Below are 25,455 nucleotides of genomic sequence, written 5' to 3'. Positions count from 1 at the left end.
TGCCTTTGCTGTCACCCCCGTCTCATCACACTCTGCTTCGCGTATTCCGTCCGCGCTTGACCACAATCGCGACGATAAACAAAGCAAGAGGACATTCTAAACAACGAGGAACACTATAGTCCCAACAATGGCCTCATTCCGTGGCGAGGAATCGGTCTACTGCACTGTGTGCAATGTTCGATTTCCCTCCTTCATTGCTTTCCACAATCACAAGCTCAGCTCTTCGCGTCACATCTGTTGCGAGGTCTGCTCCCAAGATTTCAATAATCAGAAGGCTGCCAGTCAGCACCATGACTTGGTAGGTTGAGCATTGCACATTTCCTCTTTAAACCAGCTGACCATTTGTAGATGCACTCGAATGAACAAGATCTGCGATGCCCCGGTTGCCACAAAAGATTTACGCGCCTCGGCGCTCTCATTGGGCACATCGAGCTCGAGACATGCAAATCACTCCCGAATATCGATATCGATCTTGCGAGGAGGGAAAAGGAGCAGTCGAACGCCGCTGTCCAGAGCGCTCGTTCGTTCAATGACTTCAGTCGAACGGGCGTATCTTTCAGCGAGGAGCCACACCCACTAGTGAGAACTCCTGGATTTCCGTCGCCTGCCCAGCGAGGCCAAGCACAAGCCCAAGCCATTGTCGCGCCGCCTCGTCAGCCAGTCTTCAAAGATGACGATCTTCTTGGAGGATTTGTCGATGTTGGAGGATCCAGAGGGCTTGATGCTGTCATGAATGCTCCTTGGGGTAATGAGACGAAGCTCCTCGAGCAAGTTATCGTCACGAACAGCGGGTTCCCAACCATCAATAACAAGCCCCCAAACATCATGGATGCCCAGGAGCCTCTCTCTACACCAGGTAATGCGTGGACGGGCCAACAAAGCCTTTTCCCTGATGCTCCTCCTGCCGTTGCCCCTCCCCCAGACCTCGCTGCTACAATGTTGCAGACCAATGCCCAACCAGGTCCAGAGGCCAACCCCTATGATCCAGACACTCCAGGTTTTGACTCTAGGAAATATTACATTACCATCATCAACAAATTCAAATGCCCTTATCGCGGCTGTGGGTAAGTTTACAAAACTTCAAGCGGGATCATGAATGTACTGATCAGATTCAGGAAGAGCATTAACAACCGAAATGCTTTTATCGCTCATCTCAAGTCGCCCGCCCATCGTAACGAGAAGCTCCAATGCTCCACCTGCCTGAGGTACTACGATACCGCCACCGCTTTGACGCAGCACATGGAGTCCCAAGGTGTTCGATGCAAGGTTCGCGAGAGCAATTCCTACATGACTGCCGTTGACCAAGTCACTGGTGGTGTTGCATTGCCGTTTGGTAAGCACCAAGACAATACCGTCAAGTATGTCGTCAATTCCGGGGTGTTTGATCCTGCTAGTGGTGGTGTTGTTGCGGCTAGCAAGTCAGCGGCTGAGGTGAAGAACCAAACCTTCAACAAGTTCTGGGAGGATCATGTGCCAAAGTGGTAAGCTGAGGCAAAAGTCAGTGGAGATATATGATGCTAGGTGGAGATTATCAGATGGCATGCGTCCTCTTTGCCCAACATTCCGTCTTCTAGTTCCAGATCCATTCTGATTCCAGTCTTCTTTGCATTAACATGATAACATTCAAGCATTCTGCCCAACCTATGGGCCCCGAGTCATCTGCGTTGTGATTCAAACTGTCATCTTATCTATTTAAATATACAATATGTTTCCTTCTGTTCTTTCTCATCTCAGCATTTTTACATACATCAACCAAGCAAGGTCTTCTCAACATCACCAGATTCTTGTTCTATATCCAATATGCCCACGTCTCAGAAGGAGTCGAAATCAAGCCTCAACAGGGGTTCAGTCAAATCGGCTGTCGACGCTCCTTCAGGTACCCAACGCATAACTTCATCTGCATATAGTCAATCCGGTGGCATGAAAACCCATACCCATCTCCACGCAGTGTCTATCAAGGTGCAGAAAGCTGGAACTACTACGCCGTCGTCTATGAGTCACTCTCAGAACTCAGCCAGGCTCACAAAAGCAGCGAGTAGCTCAAGGATCCCAGTCTCAGAGACCATAAATGTTGTTGCCTCCGAGCCCCCTGTTCGCTCAATATCCTTCAGACCAGCAGAGACTTCCATCAGTGGTAGGGAGATAAGTGACAAGCAGGCAGATGAGATGTGCAGGGAACTTTGTCTTAGAGTGTGGAAGACGGATTTAGGGAAGATGTGGGATAGTGCTCGTGCTGCTGATAAGAAGGGTAATGTGGATGACCAGCTATACGGACAATCGTTGGACTTCTTCTACTGTTTCTTACCTGTGAGTTGTCCCTTCTTCCCCTTCCCTCCTCAAATAAACCTTACGGCAGAAGACCTGATGACAGTAGATGGTCATCAAAGCGCCTGCCACTGATCCAGTCACCGTAAGTAAACAAGGACTGGAGAACTACAACGTCTTGTTCAATAGATTTGGGGATGGGGGGACCTGGGGCCAAGGACAATCTGGAAAGAATTTTCCTCATATGTGGTTTTCGGGACCAGGCAGTGAGGGTTTCTAGAGAAATTGGCAATGCACTGGTGAGTCTCAGACAGCGAGAGAGCATTACTACGAAGCAAGAGACTGACTTGATGTAGGAAGAGGGGAAAGCCTAAGAATATGTTTGAGAAGTCTGAGAGATAGGGTAGGCTAGCGGCGTTTGATAGTGGTGTTCGACCCTCAAGGACATCCACCACCGCAGTAGAGCATCTAGAATTCTGTGTCATTGTATCAATCCCATAGCCCATCTCATTCAAACTTCGATGTATCAATAGCGACAATCTTTCCTCCTTCAACCTTGTCACCTCCTACTGGGGCACTCAGGGCTCCAGTGGTGGTGACATACAGAATATGCTGATCATCTTCCCGCCTCCCAAATTGGCCCGCCGTCCCACCAGCCACCGTCATCTCATTCAATTCTCCTGCTGCAGTAACCAAGGAGCCATCCGTCTTCACAACGACCACAGTGTTGTTGCTATGTGTCATCATCCAAGCATTCCCTTTCTTGTCAAACACAAAATCATCGACGAGAATATCTTTTGTGACAATTTCTGCTTCGCCCACAATCTTTCCATGATCGTCAATCTTGATGCGACAGAACAGCTGTTTGCTGGTGTTGGTCCAATATACATAGCCATCTCGATACTTGATTCCGTTGATGCCAATTTTTAGTCCTTCCGGTGAACATTTCATCTCGTCGACTTGGACCCAGACCTCACTAGCACCAGTGATGACATCGACCTTTACGAGAGCACCAACTTCCGAGTCTGCAAATAAGAAGAAGCTCTTGTCGTTTGAAAGTGTTTCGAATCCATTTGGCAGTCCCGCATTTGTCAAATCGCAAAGCTTCTCGACTTTCGATTGCCCCTCTTTTTCAAAACTTCCCATGTCAACCTTCCAAATGGAATAACTTCCAGACTCGTTGCCTTTCATCAAATCAAAGTTTCCTGCTGCAATGTAGAAGACATCGTGCTCGACCTCGATAACACCTGTCACAGCAAGAACTCCTTCAAATTTGTGGACCACGATTGGGGTTGAGGGGTTGCTTGGGTCGACCAGGACTAAGGACGCCGTATTGACGACGGTGATGAGGATTTGGCCATTGGAGCGGATTGCTAGGTTTTCGATGAAAGTTGGGAGCGGAAATTGATGGACGAGATGAGAGGGAAGGGGTGGGTTGAGGACGAGTGTTTGGGCCATGTTAAGATATAGAATTAAATGATGTGCCAACGAAGAAGGGGATGATAATGTTCATTAGGAAAAAGGAATGATGAGTTCTTTATAATTTATAGTAATTTCATATTTCCCAACAGCATGTAGCTCCGTCCGATGGCACTTGCCAATGGGATCGACCCGATTGCCGTCTCTCAATTCAGCGACATCGACCTTGTCTCCTTGTAGGGCTTTACAATGCGAGACGACCAATCCGTTGACATTACTAACGAGCTGTATAAGTTATCGGATCAGGCATGCAGTGAACGCGAACGCGAAAGCTTTGAGATGAGCCGAACTAGCTCATGGTCCCGGGTGTAGGCAACCGGAGTGACGACTAGTCATGTACCCGCGGTCATCACGGATTTAAGGTCGAGAGCGAGATTATGGGTAGCAGAAGTGCCGCTGAAAGAGAGTTATTAAGTTATATGTCTAGATATCTCTAGAAGATTTAATGAAGAGAGACATTACATTTCGGCACAGCAAGGTTAGAATACAGTCGAGCTCTGGTATGTCGCGTCAGCAAGCGAAACCTGGAGACCCGAGTTCTCTCTCCCATCGCCATATTCCTACATCTGCTCCAATTCAAGCCCTTGCCAGAACTCCCAATTCCCTCCAAACCCAAACTCCAACGCTTCCAAAGTGGTGATATCGTAACAGATTCCAAAATCGTTCGCATCACATAATACAAATACAGCCCATCTCTCCCCTCCCTATTTCAATGCCCTCTCCGGACGAAGACATCCTCAAACTAAACTACCACTCCCATCACGATGAATGTTCCCCTTCTGAGTTTTCATCGTCGCTGGCCCAGCCTGGTACGTAGGCTGTAGCGCTTGTCGCTTTCTTGTTGTTCTCTGGCAGCGGTACTCGGGCTTCGGCCTCGGCTCTTTGTTGTTTTAATGCCTTCTCCTTTTCAAAATATCTGAAGAAGGGACAGTTGTTGGGGCTCAAGCAAATGCATCTCCTGACGCCGCTTGGGCATTCTGGATGACAGCAGCCTTGGCAGGGTTGTTTTGTTTTGGTGGAGTTCATGGTGTTCAAGGGTGGAAAGATTTTGACTGGAATAGTCTTTGCTGGAAGTTCTTATTGAGGTGTGGTGATCAAGATCGAGGAGAAGAAACACGAAAAGGGTAGGAAATTCTCAAACTAATTCAGCAATGAAGCAGTGTCAGGGTGCTCTTATAATGTTTCTAGAATTGCGAGCTCCGAGCACCGTGTACTCAAACATTCACACACTCCGCGGGATGATTACGAGGCTGCGCATTCATCACCTCTGTGACTCTTACCCTGCACCGAATCACTTCATCAGCAAGGCGTGAATCTTATGCAGATGGGACTTGTTCGGGGCCGAAAGGGCAGAAATGACATAGAAGGATGGGTCCGCGGATTTTCCGTCTCGGATATAAGTAATTTCCCGAGAGGATCGCCCAAATAGCTTCTGGCGAAAGCTCGGAGATAATCAAGCAAGAAAATATATCCTAAAATATATCCTCCGATCAAGTACCCGATTTCTCTTTCATCATCTGCCTGTACCCTTCCACCACGCCCTTCCTGACTTCCCCGAGCTCCTCTCTCCTCCTCAGACTCCCACTTGCTTTGGGGACATCGTCAATCTCCACCCTCGCGCCGCCTCGAATCTTGAACTTCTCCTTGGGTATCTTCGAAAATGTTGGAGGAGCAAGAACCACTTCGTTCAAGCCAGCCTTCACCTCTCCTCTGTCCCGCTTGATTTTCGCCCATGGATCATCATCTCCATCCTCTACTTCTCCAAGTACCTTCCGCTTCTTTCCCTTCTTCTTTTTTCCATTCTTCTCAACATCCACCTTCCACTTCACCTGCCCATCCTCATCCATCTCTTCCTCTTCTGCCAGCTCCAAAGCCTCCTGTCTCTTCTCCTGCCGCCGTGCTTCCTCTTGCCGCCACTCATCGTACATCCTGTGCATGCGCTTCTCCGTCTTCGTTCTGCCGACCTTCAATCCCAAAGGATCTTTCCCTCCTCGCGTAGACTTATTGATCAAACCACTAACAGGCAGTGCTGCATCCACTCTGGCTGAGAAATCTGACATCCTCTCCCCTGGGCGAATCGAGGGCACCTCTCCTCGAGGTTCTTCTACCTTCGCAGACTCTTCCTTCTCATTCTCTGCAGCAGCTGCAACTCTTCGTTTCTTCGCAGCTTTCGTCTCCTTCACACCGTCGTCCAATCCCTTTGGCAGCTTCTTCCCTTGCGCAAAGGCCATGAGGCGTGCGAAGGCTTTGGGTGTATCATCTTTATCATCTTTTCTCTTTCTCTTCTTGTTGTTCCTCTTCGCATTGATCTCTGTGGTAAAAATGCCATTCGACTTGGCGGACTTCGAGACTGGGAGGGGCTCCGCGACGGAGGTGGGAGGGAGGTCAACACTGGCAGGGTTAGCTAATTGAACTCGAAGACCCTATTAGTGACAAAATAAAGGAACTCACGTAGACTTGTCGACCTCTCCTCTGCGGACGTGTTTATGGGGCATGATTGTTGTTTGCGAAGAATTGCAGAGGCTTCCGAGTTCCAAGTGTGCGATAAGATATGGGGAATTTTCTGGTGCAGGGGTCCAGACGCTAAGCTTTCTCGGATGGATGTCACGACTCAAGTTGGCTTCAGAGAAAAGTCATCCAAGCTCGAGGTCCTGCAAAGAAAATCGGTCAAGTGCTTTCTCTATTTCCAACGGATCGAGATTCCAAGAGCGGCAAAGTCCAGGTCGAATTTCAAGAGCCATACATTTTTTCCCTTCCTAACGAATCATTCGGGATGAACGACATCGGACATGCCCTCACACTGGCCTTCACTCCCCTGTCCTATGCGAGTGAAGAGAGGAAGAGATTATATGTGGCAGCAACATCTGTTTCATATAACTTGAATACAAACCTCTACAATAAAACTTCAATCCGAGATAAGGTCTATGTCTATGAAGTAGGTCGCCATGCAAAGTTCCTGGTCAAGGATCCTCGTGGTCCCATGAGTCGCAAGACCATTTCTTTTCATATTGCAGACTTGCCATATTTTCGCTCACAATTCAGATTGCTCGAGATACTAATGTTCTTCTGACAATCTGCTCAAGAACCTAACTAACAGTAAAAGCAACCTTGACACCATTCCTACTTTCTTTCGTCATGACATACTCCTCCACATACTCCAAACAATCATCCCGATTCTCAATAGTTTTAAATTCTTGCACCATCTTCACAAGAAAGAATGCCATGTCGGTGTAAGCATTCTGCTGACCTGGACATGTCCTGCGACCTCCCATGAACGGAATATATTGCCAGCTATGTTTCAAACCAAGCATTCGTTCGGGAACGAAGCTTGATGCATCTTCGCCCCAAATATCCTTGTCCTTGTGCATAGATCCATAGACAAGTTCGATTTGATCTCCTGGTTGTAGAAGAATGGGTTCTCGTCCTGAGTTCCCCCCACCACGGGGAAGGATACAAGGCGATAGGCAGGTCCTCCAACACCTATCGACAGGATGTACAAGTCGAAGTGCTACATATGTTAGTGAATGGTCGAGTTTGTAGAAGATGGGTGACCTACTCTCTTCAATGACAGCCTGCACATACTTCAGGGATTTGAGAAATTCAAAGGTCAGTTCTTGGTTCGATGCAATACCGCCGACCTCTTTCCGCAACTTCTGCCAGACTCCAGGACTTCTAGCAAGATGAAATATCATATTTGCTGTCACTGTGCCGACAGAATCCCTGGCGGCGAAGAAGACATTCATAAGTTCACTTCGAATGTAAAGCTTATCGTCTGAGTGGTTCTTGACAAGTTCCCTGAGCAGAACATACTTGTAAGCTGATGATTCAGATGGAGTATCAGTAGATAGCCCCATCTCTTTGGTGCTCCTCTGGTACTCAATTTCTTCCTCGATGTAACCATCCACCACAGCATGAATCTCGGAGCATTTCTCAAGCCACTTCTTGTCAGTGCCAATCAGCCATGAAAACTGGCCTGTCATGTAGTTCTTCCTCATGCCCCGTAGGCCCTCATCGAAAGCTTCCGAGAATTTCTGCGCTCCGATTGTTCTAAGTGGTGTCCGAGTTAGTATCGAACAAAGTAGAGATTCGAAATGAAGCTGGTAAGTGGAGGGTTCTCACAATTCACATTCTGTCAGAGAACCAGCAGACTTGCCGAAGATGAACTCAGTAGAGCTATCTAAGAAGAGCATCTTCGTAAGAGGTTGGATATCAATCGTGGATCCATCACGAGGGATATGTTCCATGAAGCGCTGGATATGTATCTTCAACGAAGACAACTGCGAAACTTGTGATCGGCTGAAAATGGGATTGATGATATCTCGAGATCTTTTCCACAACGCCCCATCAACAGTAAATGCACCGTCACCAAGCAGTGGTCCACAAGACTTGCGATTTGTCGGCTCGTTTCCAAACTTGTCAGCTTCTGTAGCGGCGACGGCTTGAATCATGAGAGGATCCATCGTCATCCAATGATTTGCTCCAAAGAAAAGAGTATGGACTGTCTTGCCATATTTGGCGAATATTTCGTCGTCTAGAGCCAGTAGGTCTCCTACTTGCGTGTACCTGATCTTTCTGATGAATAGATCCAGTCCAAAGAATGGATCGAGGTGATTGTACTTGATAGGAGAGGAGCATCCAGCTTTGCTCGAGGCGGACGAGATCAATACTTTCTTCCACAAGATGTAACACGTCAAAAATACGATACTCGACAACAACGTCGAGAGTATAGAGATGGCCATTGTACCGTTGTGACGTCTGGCGGTATTCAAGCTTGCAGAATTCCGGTGGGGACAGGATAAATCAGATTGGGACCAACTTGGGATCAGCTTGGATCGAAGTCCTGAGCGACTGCAATCAGAACTCCTAAAGCATGATCTCAACACTTGAATGGCTTGCAATGTGGAGAGGTAGGTTATTGTAGGCAATCCTCAATGCTCTTAAACCAAATTTCACATGGGTCTAGGGAAGATAGTGATATCACGATCCAACATTCTTTATCCGGCTCTGCTGCAGTCAGCAGCATTTAACCTACTTTTGACTAACGAACGGCACATGCTATGGTACTAACAAAAGTTGGGTTTAGGAGCCAGGAAACCTGCAATGAACTGCGTGTACTCCTAGCAATTGTAGCTATGATCCATAGGTGACAATATTGGAGCACGCATGTAAGTAAGGGTTTCCACTGGAAATTGCATCCCTGTAGATTATTGCAGTTCTCGTCGAGAGCCAATGCAATCATCCATGTACAACAGATGAGGATTTGCAAGTAACAGAATACAAGCAATGGATGTTTCTTCTGTGGGATATTGAAAATGCTGGGGTGTCTGGTCAGTGTCAGAGCAGTTCCTTTTTGGGAGCTTTCTAAGCTGATGGAAGACGGCGTGCGCAGAAACTCTTCTGTTTGTTGAGATGTCCGACCAGGTGAATGAATTATGACACCAGCTCTAGATACCTACCTGAGTACGACGAGAGGAAGAAATTCCTCAGCATTATGTATTAACATCTTATCTTCAATGATCGAATGCTGAGGTTCTGGATCAAGCTCAGCCGATTCTCGACTCCAGCTCCAAACAAATGTGGCTCGTTCCACCCCGGCCATTGACGCACGTGCGGTCTCGACTGCCACAGATCTGCTCCAAGATGCGCCGCCAAACCCTTCTGGGAGCAGCGATGAACGTCCGTGGCTGAAGAACGGGCCCAGATTGGGTCAACCCATTGTTGCGCGAGAATGGGCGTTCGCTCCTCAAACAAAAATATATCTTCACTTCTCTTTCTCTTTTCCTTTCTTCTCTGCCTCGGTATTCTCTATCGTCAAACCCCTAAGTCAATACACCAGTGTGATTCCTTCCAGCGCATTCGCGGAGAGTCGGCGGCACCTAGACTCGTCAACACTTCTCGTCCCGCCAATCACCCCTTCAGCAGTGACATTCACACTACCAAAGAACACGACCAAGCCTTCACTTGCGGTATTAATCCGTCCATGATCATCGGTATAGAAGCGCGACGACCTCCTCCCGTATAATCTACCAATTTCTCCCCCCTTCAACCCTCGAAGTTCCATCGCAATCCCTCATCGCATGGCCCCCGGTTCCTGAATTGCACAGTTGGACCCTGCCAAGACTCTTCCCGATCTCGTCTGCACGCCAAAATGGTGTCCACGTACAGTAATGCACAACACATCTCCGAGCCTCCCGAAGACGATCGATCCGCCCTGACTAACGTCTATGATGACGACCACTTCTCCTCTTCCTCGCATGAATCCAATGCCTCGTTACGAAAGCCACTCTCGAGTTTCTGTACCGACGACGAGGAGGATCTCGAGGATGGTTTCGTTAAGAGGTCTCCCAAGGTAAAGAGATCTTGGTGGTGGAATATCAAGGATATCATGACCATAAGGGAGCGGAGGAAAGCGAGTCTGGAGGCGGAGGGGTACAAGGACTTGAGTCAGGATGCCACGCGGTTACTGGCAGATGGTTACGCTGCAAGACGGACAAGGAGGAAGCGGAATTGGTATAACTATTGTATATTTGGTGGGATTAGTGGCTTGACGATTCTGTTGGTATCCTTCACTCCTTTGTTCTTTCATCTGCTAATAATCATAGGGCTTTCCTCCTAGTTCTCAATCTCCTCCTCGGTGTTGCGACTCTCCTTTGGACCTCAGACCTCGACCATGTACTGCAGAATTGGGGACAACCAGGTACAGGAACTGAAGGTTTGGCGTGGTACCCGACCGACTTTACACGCGATATCCTACCTATCCCCTGCCATTCTCACAACGATTATTGGAGACGAGTCCCTCTATTCTCAGCTCTGCGGGCTGGATGTACTGGTGTGGAGGCAGATGTGTGGCTGTTTGATGAAGAGCTCTACGTTGGACACAATACGGCAAGCTTGACACGAAACCGAACATTTGCAAGCCTATACGTTGATCCCCTGGTCAAAATTCTCGAGGACCAGAATTCATCATCAGACTTCTACAACGGCACATCCCATGGAGTATTCGATGTTGATCCAGGGCAATCCCTTACTCTCCTCGTTGATCTAAAGACCAGCGGAGCTGAAACATGGCCTTGGGTGTTGAAGCAGGTCCAGCCGCTGCGAGACCGAGGCTGGCTTTCGTTCATGGAGAATGACACCGTTCACACACGACCGATCACTCTCGTTGGAACAGGCAACACACCTTTCGACGTCCTCACTGCCAACTCTACTTATCGAGACGCATTCTTCGATGCGCCGCTGGATACAATGTGGGAAGCACGTAGGGTCACACCTGAAATGCAATCGTGGCCCAAATTCGATGACTCTCTGCCAGGTGAGAGACTCGATGAAGAAGAAGGCAGCGCAGAGGAGAAGCTCCCCACTTCATCCTCCGAAACACAAGATTTAGGACAAGGATTATCTGGCACATTGCCAGATACAGAGTTCAATCCACTGAATTCCTATTATGCCTCTGTCAGCTTTGGCAAAGCAGTAGGCAGGATATGGAGGGGAAGATTGAGTCCTAGACAAATGAAGATCATCAGAGGGCAGATCAGAGGTGCCCATCGGAGAGGCCTGAAGGCTAGGTATTGGGACCTGCCTGCTTGGCCACTGGGCTTGAGGAATCATGTCTGGGATGTTCTGGTTCGAGAGGGAGTAGATTATTTGAATATTGATGATCTGAGGGGTGCTAGCAAGCAGGTCTGGTGATGGGACTCCTGGAAGCGTGACCGCCTCGTGCATATACCCAACAGGGTCTCGGCGTTCTGGTCTTGGATAAGGCGGCATATCTTGGCGTTGCTAGCATTGCTGGACAGCGTACATAGGAGGCAGCACTGAATACATTTTATTGATACCTTTCAACCATCTTACATTGCGTGACGTCTGTAAATCCCAAGAATTTCTAGCATTGTCTCGAATGCCATCAAGTACTTCAAAATGTAAGACCATCATGACTCCTACGAACACTGAGATTACCTTTCAAGAATCTCTATCCAGACGACCGTACTTTCAGAAGATACTGTCTACCTTAACAGTGAAATGTCTGTTTTATTCTAGGTTTTCTCTTTACTCCTGTTTTCCGCTGTCATTGACAACAATCAAGTTGGCAACGAATCTCAAGCAGCCAGAAGAAGAAACCCTGAGATCGAACCGTCTTCCTGTTGGTAACGGTCACCCTGTGGGGTCGGAATGTACCTGGCCCAAGAAAATGGCGTCTAGTGGGTGAGTGTGGCTAAATTGTCGATGTTAGGTCATGTCATGACAAGCAGCAGAGGATTGAGACCGAATATTTATCGTTTTTTTGGGAGTTGCTGCTTGTGAGAAGTTTTAGCTGCTAGTTCAAGACTTTATTGATTCACGCTATGTTTAGGGAGCGTGAATAAGAATGAGCGCGTGGGTGAATCTGGAGTGGGGATCATGGTGGGGTATATATTCTGTCATTTCTCCTCTCTGACACAGAGACTATCGTTCACGAAGCTAAGGTGCAAATGTATGTCTTGTCTTGTGAGCATTGAGTTTAAACAAGTGTTGAATAGAAGACGACCTATCTATTGAAAATCTTCATACTGCAACATCCTGCGAACAATATGGTTGCCGTCAAATTCTGCAATACTGCCAAGTGTTGTTATTAGTCCAATGTACAGCTGCCTGCTTTAGCTTAAAGATCCTTTGATAATCTCATTTCAGTTCTGCAGCAACAAAAGTCCATCTGCGTCCTCAAGTAGTCCCAGTATACGTCTCCCCGCAGCCGAGAGTGGAAATTCCTCCACATCTTCTTCAGGCTTGGACATCATAACACCTTCTAACCATGTCGCCCACTTCTCCCTCACAGTTCCCTCGATCCTCACCTTCCGAACTCCTCTCAGCTTCCCGAGCGGCACAAGCACAACTTCGTTCTCCTGCCACTCCTCGGGCTCCGAATTCACCCCCTCATACTTCGTCCCCAAATCATCTTCATCGTATTCGTGCTCTTCCCCAGGCTGGATAATCAAGCCCCTCCCACCTTCAGAATTCCTTTCCAATCCATGGTCCCTAAGCATAGGATGAAAGTGCCACGTCTCATCATTTTCACCTCGGGCTTTTCTCATCGCAGTTTGCAGTGGCCTTGTTTTCTCCAACCACTGGACTTCAAGACTGTTCAACCTCCCACCTGGAGCTGCGGCTGTTGTAAAAACATCAAGTGCATTGAAACAAGCTTTCCGTAAAGCCTGGGCTTCAATTCGAACGTCTCGCATCAGACCCAGCACTTCCACGCCCCAATACTTCTCGATCCAAGAAATGGCGTTGAACGTTCTGGTGATGTGTAGCACCCATTTATTCTCCCCGAAGAAAATCTTTCTTGTCGATTCCCTCGTGGATTTGGACACTAGTGAAAGTACTGAGAATGTTTCCATGAATTGTTTTGTCACAGGCTCGTTAATGAGACATTGATTCCATAAGGCGAGGCGGAGGGTGGAGGAGTAGCGTTGACGGAGATACGTTTGTGTGGGGTACTTTGCGAACTCTCTGCGGGATTCTGAACGGGAGAGAGGGAGAGGACAGAAGGCGAGGGGGACTGAGGAGTGGAGAGCATGGCGGAGGATTTCTAGCTTGATCTCGATTGGGAGTGTTTCCATTGCGTGGGAAGGCTTTGAGAGGTGGTGAAGAGGAAGAGCTGCTTGCATCACGAAAAGGGAGGAGAAGGCTGATGTTGGGAATGAGATTGGAAAGATATGGGAGTAGAGATTGATTACAATATAAGTAAGAGTGATGCTGCCGAATGAAACTTTAGGCAGCAAGAGCATCTAAGATTCATTCAAGAAGACAGAGGTCTTTGAATTTCAGCCCAGGTTGCTTGGCTCCGTGAAAGGATCTTCTTTCTGGAGATGCTCTTTGAACAGCTTGTATTGAAATTCTTTAGTCCTGTTGTAGGAAGCAAATGACATATAAAACAGTGATCGCAGTGATATTCAGCCTTTGAGAACTTGATGAGGCTTCTGATGTTGCTTAGCGCATCTAGTCACGAGGCCAGGCGCTGAATGATTGGCTCCTAGCCGAGGTCAGCCTCGCTACGAGATTCACCCATTTCCCCTCCAAGCGGCCGAAAGCCAAAAAAACTTCAAAACTTCATCGATTCTAACAACATCAGAACCGCAACCCACCACACCACACCACCATCTTGCTTTGTCTCCTCCACTCGGCCCAACGTTCTTCCGCCCGCATCGCGAACCCTCAAGGATGGTTGAGAGACAAAACGCGCAATGGCAAAAGAACCTGATCCCGCAACGGGCTCATTGTTATACTTTCTCGTGAAGTTGAATCTGTCTGGGCCTGAAGGTGAGTCGCATTGTCTTTGTGTCGCAACCAATTCAAGTACGCAATGCGCACCAACTCGGCTTCTACAACTGCTTTTCTCAACTGGGAGTTGAAGTCAAAGTGCTCTTTTGCGCACCACTATTCGTTCGTCCAGCGAGCCTGCCAAGTGTATCACGTGATGCACCATACCGCTCTGCGACTGGCAAGAAAGAGTGGTAGAAGCTGACTTAGACAACAATAGGTATTGCGGTATCTGAGCTCTTTAGCAAGTGGACCACGTCCGAAGAAGAGAGGGAGGAAGTCAATGCAATATGGAAAGCCCTTGCTGCCCAAGGAGATGTGCTCTGGGTAGACGGCGAGGAGCCACTCAGCCAAAGTCCTTTGACCAAGCATTCCTACGACGAGCTTGTAGCTGCAAGACTCGGGAGCAAGAAGATCCGTCTCAGAGACCCTCGGTGGGACTTTCCTTCCGAGGTGCCTGTAGGAAAGCTACCATGGCCACCCATCCTCGATACAGAAGCAGGTCGTTGTGCAACACATATCGCTTGCCATAGTGATATATGGGCTCGATACCCTCAGTGGGCAATTATCGCCAGGCAACCTACCCCAATTCCAGGATGGAACAGCTGGAACTTGGCAGCATCGGCTCTATCCCCGGGACGGTCAGATGCACCACCAGAGACACCAAGACGCCGCACAGCTCGTACCAGACTGAAATCTGGATCTTCTAGCACGCTAAGAACCCGTCGTCATCGAGATGATGACGAAAGACCAATTCGTGAGGCTCTGTACACTTCATATGAGGAGATGCAACGTCAGGAAGGAACCTCGGGAGTCTACATGGGCCTCCCTGGCACTGAGAACACTCAAGGACACTCGAAAGCCAAGAGTAGCCTTGTTGCTGTCTTCAAGCATCCTAAACTAAAGGACGATACTCATCTATCATCTGGGAGAGGTTCGTGGGCGCCTTATGTTGCTGAAATTCTGCAGAAGGACTTGGAGCACGTAAAGAAGACTACCAAGAGACCAAAGCGGAATCAGTCGGGTAGGAAGTACACAAAGAGACAAAAGAAAGATGTTGCCCCCGATGCTTCTTCACCACCGCCAAGTGAAGTTCCTGCGTTGGAACATAATTCAACGCCCAGAGTTCCATCACGTACGACGAATTCGGGTACCGATGCTTTTGAAATGGATGCTGGGGCACTACCATCCAACGGAGTAGCAAGTGTTGCTGTATCAAGCCAGCCACTAGGAGCACCAAACGCCTCGTCTTTTCTTGCGCCGGTTCAGCAGATGCCGCAATTGCAGCAAATGCCAGGCTCTTCTGCTCCACAGCCTCAATATCGACATATTGATCCTTACAGTCATCCAATCCAGCAGAACCATTCTGACACACCCCAATTTCCCCCGGCCATGGAACCCACACAGAGCAGCCCGCTTCCTGCAACTGGTCAATTACCGCTTGGGGGTGCTGCACCTACACAGAGACGAAGCAGAAGGACCTCACGTCAAAGCAGGCAATCACAGTCTTTGCCTTCTTCCCGTTCTGCTTCTCAACCCGCTGTGCCACCTTGGCCTCCAACAACCTCGAACCAGTGGCCGCAGGCAAATGCATCAACCTACAATTCTCCGTACCAGGCTGAACACGGCACAGCGCCAACCGCTCCTCGTCCTGATTGGCCATCTCCATCGGCAGTACCTCCGCGTCACCAGGACCATACCCAACAATCCATGGCACGTCACGATAATGTTGACTACAGCACTGGGTATGCATCGTTAGGGTACACTGTGCCTCCGCCTCATAATCACTCACTTCTAGATCGGATCTCAAATTTGGGAAGGGCGACGACCTCTTATTCATCTCCATACGTTACGTCTACGAAGCCCAAGCCTAGTGTCAATGAGCCGCCGTCAGTCAAGACCTCATTTCAACCCATTTTCTCAGCGGTGACTCCACAACAATCTGGCCAGAATGTGAACTTGCCACAAGATGTTGCAGCCAACAAGGGGAATTCTTTGGGCTTCCGCGATATACCTGCAAAGTCTATTACTCGGACAACACCTCAGCCGAACAGCAGGGCTTCCACTCCTAGCTCAGCAATCAACCCCAACAGCCCAGCTGTTTACCAGTCGCTCAATGAGTACTTTCGGTCACGCGAGGGTTCTCATCGCGGAGCCTCGGAGCCTATCCGTGAACATAGACGGTCTTCTCAAAACAATATAGTGCAACAGGCTTCTAGTGCAATACTGAATGCTAGTCCTGCACTACTTGCCGGATCCACGCAGGCACGATCGCACTCCTCGCATTACCAGCAACACACCAAAGAGAGTGGTTCGATAGAAGTACCACAGGAGCAGTACCACGCTGGACCACCGTCTCCAATTCGCAGCACTGTCTCTGCAGCTGCAGATCGACTTCAAACGCTGCTATCTAGCAATCTTGGACAACTTGAAGAACCACGCGATGCGCACATTCAAGGTGGCGACACAGACTTTACTCCACAGCCTCTTACTTCCACTGTAATCGCTCTTGTACCTTCAAAGACTTCTGGTCCGAACCCGATTTACACGAAGTCAAACAGATCACGGAAGAGGAAGCTATCTGCAAATCCCACACTTGAAGATAATCATGAAGCCCCGAAAGCGAAGACTCGGAAGCGAAAGAGCAGTCAGGCACCTAATCAAGCTGCGCTCGAACAATCCCCCGTAATCGATGTCCAAGAGCCTGCCAGGGAGCTGACGGCAAGTGAAGAGATCGAAGAACTTTTACGTGCTGCGTCAGAGCAAGCCATTCCTGGCGACCAGGCACGTCTGCCATGTATCTTCACGAGATATGCTGGAAACCTTCTCTTGTTGAAAGACTTTTCCACTTTGGAATTCTTTTGGACTGGTCAGAACCCACCCCAACCTCCTTTGGTTACTATACCTGTCCTCCAGATTGCAGAGAATCCGATTACATCTATCCGCGGGTCAAAGCCAATGCAGCTGCGGGTTACACTCAAGAACGAGGATGACGAGGAACCGGTGATCCATAACTTCATCTACGGAAAATCTGCTGTGAGCTCTAGAGCAGCGACACAAATGAGAGAAAAGATCGTGATAGCTATGGGTGCCGAGAGACTGCGGACTGGTGGTAACTACCAAAGACCCATCGAAGCCAAAGAAAAAATCACCAAACCTTATCTCTGCACACTATGCAATGCTAGATTTAAGAATCCGAACGGCCTTCAATATCACCTCACCAAGTCGAACACCACATGTAACCCTGGTTTTGATCCGGCCTCGGCCAAAAAGCCACGAGGAGGCAGAGTGGCACCACCAAAGGAGGCAATGGAGCCGACTCCACGTGCAACAAGAAATGCCAAGGCTACAGCGAAGGAAACGGTGGATTCAGATGCTGCCGAGTCGAGTCACGCTTCTGAAAGCAGTGACGATTCGATTCTTGAATGGGCACGAAAAGCAGCTGGTGTCGAATCTCCACGCTCCACCTCCCGAGCTACACGGAAAGCCAAACCTACGCGCGTCTACAAAGCTTTGAATCGAGAGACTGAAGTCCTGGGAGAAATTCTTGCCAGCATCTCCGAGAACCTTGATCAAGATGTTGAGACCCCAGCCTTACCTGCACCTTTTCCATCAGAACTCCCTAGCCTTTCTCGCGTTGCAAGTCAGATATCTTCTACCGACGAGCTTACGGAAACGGTGGCAAGAGAGATGGTGCGCGCCTTGATCCATGCCAACAACGACGTATTTCCAGGCCAAAAGAGCGTGTGGATGGGTTGTGTTGCTCTCTGGCTGAAGATGCATCCCCAAACCGATGTTCTTCCGAGATCTACGCTTTGCTCAAGGGTCATTGACGATCTCATGGATGACAAGAAACTTGAATCCACAGACTTCACCTTCATTGATCACAAATCCCGACTCGTCACTCGGAATCTTATCTATATCTACGGGGCTGACATATCTGGACCAAGAACAGAGATGCTGAAAACTTCAATGCAAGAGATTCATCCAAAGTTCTTTATTCCTTCTCATCTCGCACCTCCACCACTTGTATTGGATGCACTCCAAGCTCTTGCAAATCGTCAATTGGCTAGGCGTCCCGTGCAAGAGGAGAAACTGGCCGAAGCAGGGAACGATGACAATGATCTCGTTATATTTGATTCAGCTTCGCCTGATTCATTCCCTGAAGGAGATCTTTCAGACTCTAACCGGTCCAATCAGGGGAAATTTGCTACCGACGAGGATGATGAATCGGAATCTGGCTCGGAATTCGAAATGGGAAGAAGAAACAATACAAGAGCGGTCAATTCGAGGCAGCGACGTGCTCGCAACTCAAGGCCGCCTTCTGACAAAAGATACAGAAGTCCAACAACAAATGCTAGGATCTCCGAATCCCTAAAAAATAGGTGGAAGGACATCAAAGCAGGCAAACTTGAATATCCTGATTACTCCTCCAGGCGACCCAGTGGACGATCTCGTTTGTGGGGTGAACCTATCGTCGGACAAAGTCCTTCTCAAACGTGGCCCGGCGCAAATGCTTACCTGCCAAACTCAGTGACAGGTGCCTGGGATCGTTCAACTGCTCCGAAACCAAAGCCCGGACCCAAAGATGGAAAGATGCCATTCACTCCTCGTCCCGCGGAGCCAATTACTTTCTTACAAGCGATGGACGGTTCCTGGTCTGTTAAACCATTCGGTCATGGTGTCAAGCCGATATATTGCCGTCCAAATCGTCGAGCACATGGCGGTCCAAATCTGCCTTCCTACCTGAAGAGAATTGAGGATGGACATAGACCTATAATATACCCAACGAAAGACGGAATCTACTTGCCAACCCCCCCGTCGAAAGTGACCACAAAGCAACTTGTACAGAACCTATCGGTAGATATCGCTCCTATGACGAATCCAAAGAGGAGGCATACAAGAAGAGTTAACGTGTCGATGATGCCCCCAGATCTGCCAGAATATTTGTCTGAGGATGACTCGGCATCTGATTTTGAAGAGCCGACTGACTTTGTCGACCTAGCGTCATCTCTGCGCCCGAAGCGCAGGTACACACGGAGAAGTAGCAATATCGAGAATGACAAAGTTGTTTATGTCAATGATATGGAATGGGATGCGGACATTGTGGTTCTGGAACCGAAGAAGATGCAGAAGGATGCACCTCCGAATCCTGGCCTTGATACAATCCCTCCTAGATTTGGCCTTCCTGCTTCAATGTACAAGGGTCCGGATCTACAGAGCATTGATTTCCCCACCAAATACTTTTCTGTCATGTACACAGAGCAAAAGTATATGGGGGAAGATATGGATGGTCCGAAGGAATGTTCTTGGACACTTCGCAAGCTGCAATCAACTAGAGATCTGTACCAAGTACAGTGGGTCGATGACTTTGCCTTCACCTCAGAGTCGATACCTTATCATGAACTCGAAGCTGATGGTCAAGTCCTACCAATAGCTCAGCCGGGCCAAGTGGAAGCTCTTCTTCGGAAGCGCCGAGCAAAGACTACTCTACCCCGGAAAAAGTCCCACAAACAAATCACCTTCAAGCCCGTTGCAGGACGGCCGTCCTTGAAGGAAAGGATCGCTTGGACACGCTCTCAATTGGCTATCACTTCCGACTTCACCACCGTATTCAGAGACCCCAAGAAGGTATCTTCCAAATTCCACATTGAAATTGTAGAGCCGAACAAAGCATCCCAAAAGCGGCAGCGACATGTACCTTCCAACATGTCTCCAGCTGACGAGAATCGGTTCATCGTTGCAGTGGTTGTTCAGCGTATTTTGACAGGTGGATTGGACCTGCTCTCTGATTGGGTGCTGATCGGGACTATTTTCCAAGACTATACCCTGAACTTCCTCGCTGAGTACTGGAAAAGAATATGCGAAGGCAAGGAAGCCGTGATAGACCAGCTCGGCCGAGACTTTCAGGCCGCTTATCCAGCTGCATACAAGAAAGGTGTGGTTCCACCATTCGACTGGAATGATCTGGCCAGCAATGACTGGGACGGATTGATTAGCTGGGTTCAAGATAATGTGGTCTCTGTGTTCGGTCTCGAAGACGCTGCCATTCCAGATTCAAGAGAAGAACTGGAAGAGGAGTTCGATATGCTTGAGAGTGTAGTGGAACAGAATTGGCGTAATATGTACTTCGCTCCGGGTTCAATGAAGTACAAGCGAATAGAATTATCGTCAACCGAGCCTCTCGTCACCTCTATCACGAAAGAGGTATCAGGAAAAGATTCTGACGAGACTCTTCGATCTTATGTGCGAGCCACTGCCTTGACTCCAGAGCTAGATTGGCCTGTCGCAAAGTTGTCTGCAAGGGAGAAACTTGCATCCTTTGACGAAGAGAGCGTCGAACGAGTGATAAGCTCCCTCATTGCTTCCAAAGTCTTGATGCACCGGAACAAAGGCCGTGCCGTTCCTGGTCGTGGTTTCGAAGGCACCGATGCATTCTACGCTAATCTGCGCAAGCACATGAAAGAGCCTCTGTTCATTGAAGCTATCACCTACAAGCGATGGATGGACGCCGAATTCCGATCCGGGACACCTTGTTTGTTGGTGGATTACATGGCGAATGAAGGATCCATTCTGGTTCTAGCCTCTCTTCAGGCTCTCGGTCGGATCAGAATAGATCTCCAGAATCTTCCGATGGAGAAGTTCGGTCTCACCGAATCTGGTTACGAGACCAAGTCGATCCCGAGAGAGAAGATCACATTTGACATGACAATCACACCAACACCTTCTTACCTCTACGACGAGCAGAACGAGATCTTGCAGTCATTCTTCGAACTGAGTCCCCCTAAGGACGAGGAGGAGGGCAGGATTCCAATCTGGTATGGGATCTCGGGGATTTTGATTCCGGATATCTGGAAGAAGGTTCTTGTAGCATTTGCTCAGACTGTGGCGCTGAGAACTGGGATCAACCTAGATGGGTTGACGAAAGTTTTCAGACCCACGTTGGGGAAATGGGAAGTGAAGATATTGATGCAGTGGGGTGTGAGAGCCAGGATTTTTGAGTGCGTGAATGAGAATGTGGAAGGGTGGACGGTTAATGAGTGGTGGTGGGCTTTGGTGGGTAGGATGTGTACGACTTGATTGATGTATTATTTAGGCGTGCTGGCGTGTCAATAGGTTGTATTGATTGCTGGCGTTGCAGAGATGGTGCATTTGCAGCGGTGTTTGCTACGGTCCTGCATTTCCAATGGCGTTTGCTGACATTTGAGCGCTTTCAGCTTCGCATATTGCTCTCTGGCTTGCACTCATGACACACTTTCATGGTCTAGCTTCTGTATCAATGGAGATGTTTCTTCCTAAAAACCTCTTTTTCAGTCTCGAGCTGGCGTTGCATTCCTCCTTGAAAATTCCTTCTAAGGTTTGAGTCCTGTCTTGTGGTTTTGCACATTCAAATTATCCATCACAGCTTAGTTGTAAGGTCTTGAAATATTCTTGACAAGTCCAGATTTGGCTCATATGGATATGAACTCCTAATCCCTCGAGGCAAGTTGCAAAGAAGGCTGAGAAAGACTGCTGGCTGAGAACCTAGTAACCATTAGATCGGGATGGTGAAAAGGCAAAGGTTCACGAAGTACAGCCAGTGAATTTGATGAATCTAGGTATCATCACGCTCGTATAAAAGCACTTCTTGATTGAGAAAGCGTGTCATTTGACGGCGTTGTGAGATCATCCAGTACCATGCGTGTTGATAAAGGTAAAGGACTGCACTTACTTCCCAAGCATCCCCTTCCAAAATGCACCGCATGATAGCACGAGTAGCAAAAAAGTCCAAAAATACAAAATTCCATTTCTCCTCAGACGCTGCTAACATTACATCCAAATCCTTCACGCAGAATCATGTTGAAGCCATCTGCCTCGTGGAAAATCTGGCCACCACATCGGAATTTCATATCATATCCAGGGTAGCAGCATTTCTGCATCAAGATGAGTCCAAAGTTGGCGAACGAGTCATCGGTGATGGTGAAGTCGTTGTGGTTCTATTCATGATGAGCTTTGCTCAAACAGTCAAATGGTAGAAAGAATTGAACTCACGTCGTTGCAGACAGTCCATCCGGCGTTATTTGTGCATGCGAATATGAGGCAACTTCGTTGTGGTACTTAGAAACAATTCAACAAAAGCGTGAAGACCGATATAGGCGGCACTCTGTAAGCCACCGGCACCCCAGTTCTGTCCCGGAACTGGATTGCAGAATTCGTGCCACTAGCAATTTGTTAATGTAATGGTGTGATTCAATAAATCGGATACTCACTCCATCACCCTAAATGAATTCGCGAGGCTTGAGGTTTGAAGGATCGCGGGACTCGAGTAAAGCTGTAGGCTCCTTGATCTCTGTCGCATTGCCGTAGGGAATTTGGAAGTCGGGGCTCTTAGCCTTGACTTGGGCATAGATGTCCTAATTTGTATGAGCTTCTGACCAAGCTGGTTGCATGGATGCTTTGGAGCTTACTTCGCGAGAATCTCCTTCAAACCCTACTACTAGACCATCGATAGTGGCCCTGTAGCGGAGCTTGCCAATGGAGTAACCTTCAGGAAGACCGTCGGCGAAAGAGAGACCCTTGCCATTGAGGATCTGTACTGGTGTCGCTATTACGCAATTTGCCGAGAAGAAGACAACGGTAAATAGGGAGATAAGTCTCATTATTGGTAGATGAAGTACTGGTTGAATTTTGTATGAAACTTTTGCAATTCTTTGATGAGTTTTAGAAGTTGTTCAAGGACTTGAAAGTCTTTGGAGTTATGGACGGGATACAGTGCATGTGAATGGAGTTGTGGTGTGATAACTCAATGCTAATGGTGAATCTAAGCGGAAGCGAGCCTCAAACATGCACAGTCACAAGTTTAGGTATAGTGGACTCTACAGCAAGGCGTGAGTTCATTGATGTCCCATCAGAGGTGATCATGAAAGTAGGGAGGCAAGGCCTTATGTTCGATCGATATTCAGAAATTGCATCAATCTGGTTAAATCCTCGAGTGTGTTTGCCCAGTTTATTCCATGCATGCTCCAGTTTTACATCTCAAGATCAATCTTGCTCTCCCCATATTTCTCTGACTTCCACATATCCCTGCGCTCCCATGCTAATGCCAACACTGACCAGTAAAGTCCATCTCCTGGAGGATATGTCGTTGACCTGCAAGGTCAATACTGAAACAACCGGAACATCTCCGCCCCGTTCGACAAGCGTTCCAATCTAGCTTCTTCCTCCCGCACATACAATTTCCGCCACCGGGAGTGTAAAAACCTTGGCAGCCGAGTCTGTTTTTGTTCTGCTTGCTTCCTGACATACTCGAATTTCTTCAAGTTTCATGTAACTCGATGTCGTCGGGCGGGAAATCTTTTCGAGTCTTACAAAGGCTTTGTGTCTTTAACTAATGGCATGGAAATGACATCAGACCTAGATGTGGTATTTGTAATGCTGCATCACCAGCATTGACGTGAATGTAGAAAGGAACATTAGCGCCCGCATGGACAGTCAACATGTTCGTCTATCATACTCAAGCGGCAAGCGTTCCATCTAAGTTAAATCATTTGTTTCATGTTGTCATCTGGAGGATGATTCACACTAGGAATCCGCTCCAAAGTCTATAAACTTCCCCCGGACATTTCATTTGGCTTGACTTCTCTTCTTTTGATACATAAATATTACAATAGTTACACACAAAGCTATAAACAACTGATATCCGACACAAGATGAATCAATATGGAGGATGCAAAAAGTGCTTTGGCTCAGGCTGCTGGTATTGTGCCGGAAGCCTGTGGTCAGGGTCAAGAAGACCGGAGATTGTGGAAAACATGGCGCAGAGTGGGATTGAGGGCTGTAGACGTATTAATACGGCGAACTTTACCCGACCCTTGAATATACAAAGGTTGATCGATCGCGATCTGAGCCCTTCTGGTTCTAGTCACAGTTCTCCATCTTTGTCATTCTACATGCCATCGCATCTAGATTCTTCGACGAGGCCCGGAAGCTCACACAAACGACAAGCATCATCATCACATCTTGAAACTTCAAAATCTCGTTCAAAGACGTCGGCCATGGACAAGTCTTCCCCAAAACCAACAGTCAAGTCGAAGAATGATAAGGAAATGTGGAAACGTCAAGCCTCATATCAAACATTGAGCACCACGGAAAAGCAAAAGCAAGACAGATGGGCAATATCACAACTACCAATGAAAGGCCGTGGCATTTGCTCCATCTGTCCAGACTTTGGATGGCTCAGGGATGGAGGCAGTTATCGATGCTTATGTGGTCTGTACTTCGTGTCAGATAGATTATTGAAGGAAGGAAAAGGTGGATGTTACATGGGCGGAAAGAAATGTAAGGGCCAAACCGACTTGCCGCTAACGGGTCCTTACTACGAACCGCACCTCACGATAAATGTCGCGGGCCCTATGGGGGGTGATTGGACGTATAAAATCTTCGGGACAGATAACCCGACCAAAGATCATGTACGGTGGAGCTGATTGCGGACTAGACGTGGACCAGCTACCCATATCAAATTTGAATAGTGGATTTTAGATTCGCTTGCATGACTTGGAAATGTACATAGCTATTTTGGGAGAAGCTCCTGCTAGCGGACTCATCTCCACTCTAGACTCATCTACATATCTTCATACCATTCAAACTACTCAGAGTGTGTGGCCGACGATTTCTCAACAACAAAGTATCAAAATTGTACAACTGCTTCATTATTCTCTTGGACTAGGGCTACCGATGTTGGTAAGAACCACGAGGCAAGTGTGCCAAAAGTTCTACTCCTTCTTCTCGAGGTTCTTCGAAGCCCTAGCGATCAACGCTCTCAATTCTTCCGTTCTCTTACTGTCCAGAAACTCCACTACTCTCACCAACTTCTCTCCGCTCTCGTCCATACACATGGTAAACATGTACTCGCCACCTTTTTCCCAATCTTCCTTTGGTCCATCCATGGCCTCTTCTCTCCATTGGGGCTGAGCAGTAGCCCACACCACCACTCTGTTGTTTTTCTCGTCCTCGGTGACCTCTTTGATTTCGACAGGCCATGCGGAGATATACCGGCCGAAGCGGCTGATGGAAGTTTCGTAGACATCATTGGTTATGGGATCGCCATAGCCAAGGGACGCCGGTGCCATTTGATGGGTGCATTTGGGAGCACGGAGGGACATGATGGATTTCAGGTCTAGGTTGTTGAAAGCTTCGATATACTTCACAGCGGTGTTGTATCGTGCTGAAGGCATGGCTGCGGTATGAAAAGCACTTGAATTTTTTTGATCGACGCTGAAGGTTGTCAGATTAATGCCGAGGCGTGCTTGAAATTGATTTGCTGTAATGCTGGATTTTCGGAGGTCACGTCGAATGTCATGATGTTCAATTATATAAAAGTGAGCCTATCGGCTTTTAAGAAATAAGTCCGCGGTGCAGGATATAACACGATAAAAA

General features: G+C 48.1%; 11 protein-coding genes across 11 annotated transcripts; 5 read left to right on the top strand and 6 right to left on the bottom strand.

The window, feature by feature from the left end:
• Window positions 1–348: 348 nt before the first annotated feature.
• LY89DRAFT_656880 (uncharacterized protein) lies at window positions 349–1,568 on the top strand (the record flags this gene model as incomplete). The annotated part of the gene is made up of 3 exons (XM_018212409.1): window positions 349–660; window positions 814–1,064; window positions 1,116–1,568. The coding sequence occupies 3 exons, from the start codon at window positions 349–351 to the stop codon at window positions 1,483–1,485; spliced, it is 933 nt and encodes a 310-aa protein (XP_018064560.1). The 3' UTR covers window positions 1,486–1,568.
• A 149-nt stretch (window positions 1,569–1,717) lies between these two features.
• Window positions 1,718–2,687, top strand: LY89DRAFT_272178 (uncharacterized protein). The gene is made up of 3 exons (XM_018206375.1): window positions 1,718–2,307; window positions 2,375–2,564; window positions 2,622–2,687. Exons 1-2 carry the CDS (start codon window positions 1,801–1,803, stop codon window positions 2,543–2,545), a joined length of 678 nt encoding a protein of 225 aa, XP_018064559.1. The 5' UTR covers window positions 1,718–1,800; the 3' UTR covers window positions 2,546–2,564; window positions 2,622–2,687.
• On the bottom strand, window positions 2,503–4,039 carry LY89DRAFT_690005 (uncharacterized protein). Its single transcript, XM_018216013.1, has 2 exons — window positions 2,622–4,039; window positions 2,503–2,564 (listed from the first exon to the last, which is right to left on the bottom strand). The coding sequence occupies exon 1, from the start codon at window positions 3,721–3,723 to the stop codon at window positions 2,773–2,775; it is 951 nt and encodes a 316-aa protein (XP_018064558.1). The 5' UTR covers window positions 3,724–4,039; the 3' UTR covers window positions 2,503–2,564; window positions 2,622–2,772.
• A 1,195-nt stretch (window positions 4,040–5,234) lies between these two features.
• On the bottom strand, window positions 5,235–6,239 carry LY89DRAFT_701112 (uncharacterized protein; the record flags this gene model as incomplete). Its single annotated transcript, XM_018217170.1, has 2 exons — window positions 5,235–6,135; window positions 6,196–6,239. The coding sequence occupies 2 exons, from the start codon at window positions 6,237–6,239 to the stop codon at window positions 5,235–5,237; spliced, it is 945 nt and encodes a 314-aa protein (XP_018064557.1).
• A 583-nt stretch (window positions 6,240–6,822) lies between these two features.
• LY89DRAFT_272139 (cytochrome P450 alkane hydroxylase-like protein) lies at window positions 6,823–8,632 on the bottom strand. The gene is made up of 3 exons (XM_018206374.1): window positions 7,864–8,632; window positions 7,301–7,791; window positions 6,823–7,252 (listed from the first exon to the last, which is right to left on the bottom strand). The coding sequence occupies exons 1-3, from the start codon at window positions 8,481–8,483 to the stop codon at window positions 6,831–6,833; spliced, it is 1,533 nt and encodes a 510-aa protein (XP_018064556.1). The 5' UTR covers window positions 8,484–8,632; the 3' UTR covers window positions 6,823–6,830.
• A 1,497-nt stretch (window positions 8,633–10,129) lies between these two features.
• LY89DRAFT_597005 (uncharacterized protein) lies at window positions 10,130–11,433 on the top strand (the record flags this gene model as incomplete). The annotated part of the gene is made up of 2 exons (XM_018209958.1): window positions 10,130–10,299; window positions 10,347–11,433. The coding sequence occupies 2 exons, from the start codon at window positions 10,130–10,132 to the stop codon at window positions 11,431–11,433; spliced, it is 1,257 nt and encodes a 418-aa protein (XP_018064555.1).
• An 837-nt stretch (window positions 11,434–12,270) lies between these two features.
• LY89DRAFT_787818 (uncharacterized protein) lies at window positions 12,271–13,654 on the bottom strand. Its single transcript, XM_018223109.1, has one exon. The coding sequence runs from the start codon at window positions 13,506–13,508 to the stop codon at window positions 12,408–12,410; it is 1,101 nt and encodes a 366-aa protein (XP_018064554.1). The 5' UTR covers window positions 13,509–13,654; the 3' UTR covers window positions 12,271–12,407.
• A 191-nt stretch (window positions 13,655–13,845) lies between these two features.
• On the top strand, window positions 13,846–21,276 carry LY89DRAFT_272095 (uncharacterized protein). The gene is made up of 2 exons (XM_018206373.1): window positions 13,846–14,040; window positions 14,261–21,276. Exons 1-2 carry the CDS (start codon window positions 13,965–13,967, stop codon window positions 21,118–21,120), a joined length of 6,936 nt encoding a protein of 2,311 aa, XP_018064553.1. The 5' UTR covers window positions 13,846–13,964; the 3' UTR covers window positions 21,121–21,276.
• A 1,022-nt stretch (window positions 21,277–22,298) lies between these two features.
• Window positions 22,299–22,679, bottom strand: LY89DRAFT_740589 (uncharacterized protein; the record flags this gene model as incomplete). Its single annotated transcript, XM_018220610.1, has 2 exons — window positions 22,299–22,433; window positions 22,488–22,679. 2 exons carry the CDS (start codon window positions 22,677–22,679, stop codon window positions 22,299–22,301), a joined length of 327 nt encoding a protein of 108 aa, XP_018064552.1.
• Window positions 22,680–23,729: 1,050 nt separating this feature from the next.
• On the top strand, window positions 23,730–24,503 carry LY89DRAFT_675677 (uncharacterized protein; the record flags this gene model as incomplete). Its single annotated transcript, XM_018213526.1, has 1 exon — window positions 23,730–24,503. The coding sequence occupies one exon, from the start codon at window positions 23,730–23,732 to the stop codon at window positions 24,501–24,503; it is 774 nt and encodes a 257-aa protein (XP_018064551.1).
• A 44-nt stretch (window positions 24,504–24,547) lies between these two features.
• Window positions 24,548–25,380, bottom strand: LY89DRAFT_689999 (uncharacterized protein). Its single transcript, XM_018216012.1, has one exon. It carries the CDS (start codon window positions 25,251–25,253, stop codon window positions 24,792–24,794), a length of 462 nt encoding a protein of 153 aa, XP_018064550.1. The 5' UTR covers window positions 25,254–25,380; the 3' UTR covers window positions 24,548–24,791.
• Between the last annotated feature and the right edge of the window lie 75 nt (window positions 25,381–25,455).

Source organism: Mollisia scopiformis (assembly GCF_001500285.1).
Source record: "Mollisia scopiformis unplaced genomic scaffold LY89scaffold_27, whole genome shotgun sequence".
NCBI lineage: Eukaryota > Fungi > Ascomycota > Leotiomycetes > Helotiales > Mollisiaceae > Mollisia > Mollisia scopiformis.
This window is presented reverse-complemented; position numbering and strand designations above follow the sequence as displayed.

What these genes read in the sequence shown, in the direction of transcription:
- LY89DRAFT_787818 (XM_018223109.1), bottom strand. Translation starts at nt 13,508, where the DNA reads ATGCTCTTGCTGCCTAAAGTTTCATTCGGCAGCATCACTCTTACTTAT.
- LY89DRAFT_272139 (XM_018206374.1), bottom strand. Translation starts at nt 8,483, where the DNA reads ATGGCCATCTCTATACTCTCGACGTTGTTGTCGAGTATCGTATTTTTG. An exon ending in TCTCTGACAGAATGTGAATT is followed by an intron (nt 7,792 to 7,863) that starts GTGAGAACCCTC and finishes GACACCACTTAG; the next exon opens with AACAATCGGAGCGCAGAAAT. An exon ending in GCAGGCTGTCATTGAAGAGA is followed by an intron (nt 7,253 to 7,300) that starts GTAGGTCACCCA and finishes TAACATATGTAG; the next exon opens with CACTTCGACTTGTACATCCT.
- LY89DRAFT_272095 (XM_018206373.1), top strand. Translation starts at nt 13,965, where the DNA reads ATGGCAAAAGAACCTGATCCCGCAACGGGCTCATTGTTATACTTTCTC. An exon ending in GAATCTGTCTGGGCCTGAAG is followed by an intron (nt 14,041 to 14,260) that starts GTGAGTCGCATT and finishes AGACAACAATAG; the next exon opens with GTATTGCGGTATCTGAGCTC.
- LY89DRAFT_272178 (XM_018206375.1), top strand. Translation starts at nt 1,801, where the DNA reads ATGCCCACGTCTCAGAAGGAGTCGAAATCAAGCCTCAACAGGGGTTCA. An exon ending in TCTTCTACTGTTTCTTACCT is followed by an intron (nt 2,308 to 2,374) that starts GTGAGTTGTCCC and finishes TGATGACAGTAG; the next exon opens with ATGGTCATCAAAGCGCCTGC.
- LY89DRAFT_689999 (XM_018216012.1), bottom strand. Translation starts at nt 25,253, where the DNA reads ATGCCTTCAGCACGATACAACACCGCTGTGAAGTATATCGAAGCTTTC.
- LY89DRAFT_690005 (XM_018216013.1), bottom strand. Translation starts at nt 3,723, where the DNA reads ATGGCCCAAACACTCGTCCTCAACCCACCCCTTCCCTCTCATCTCGTC.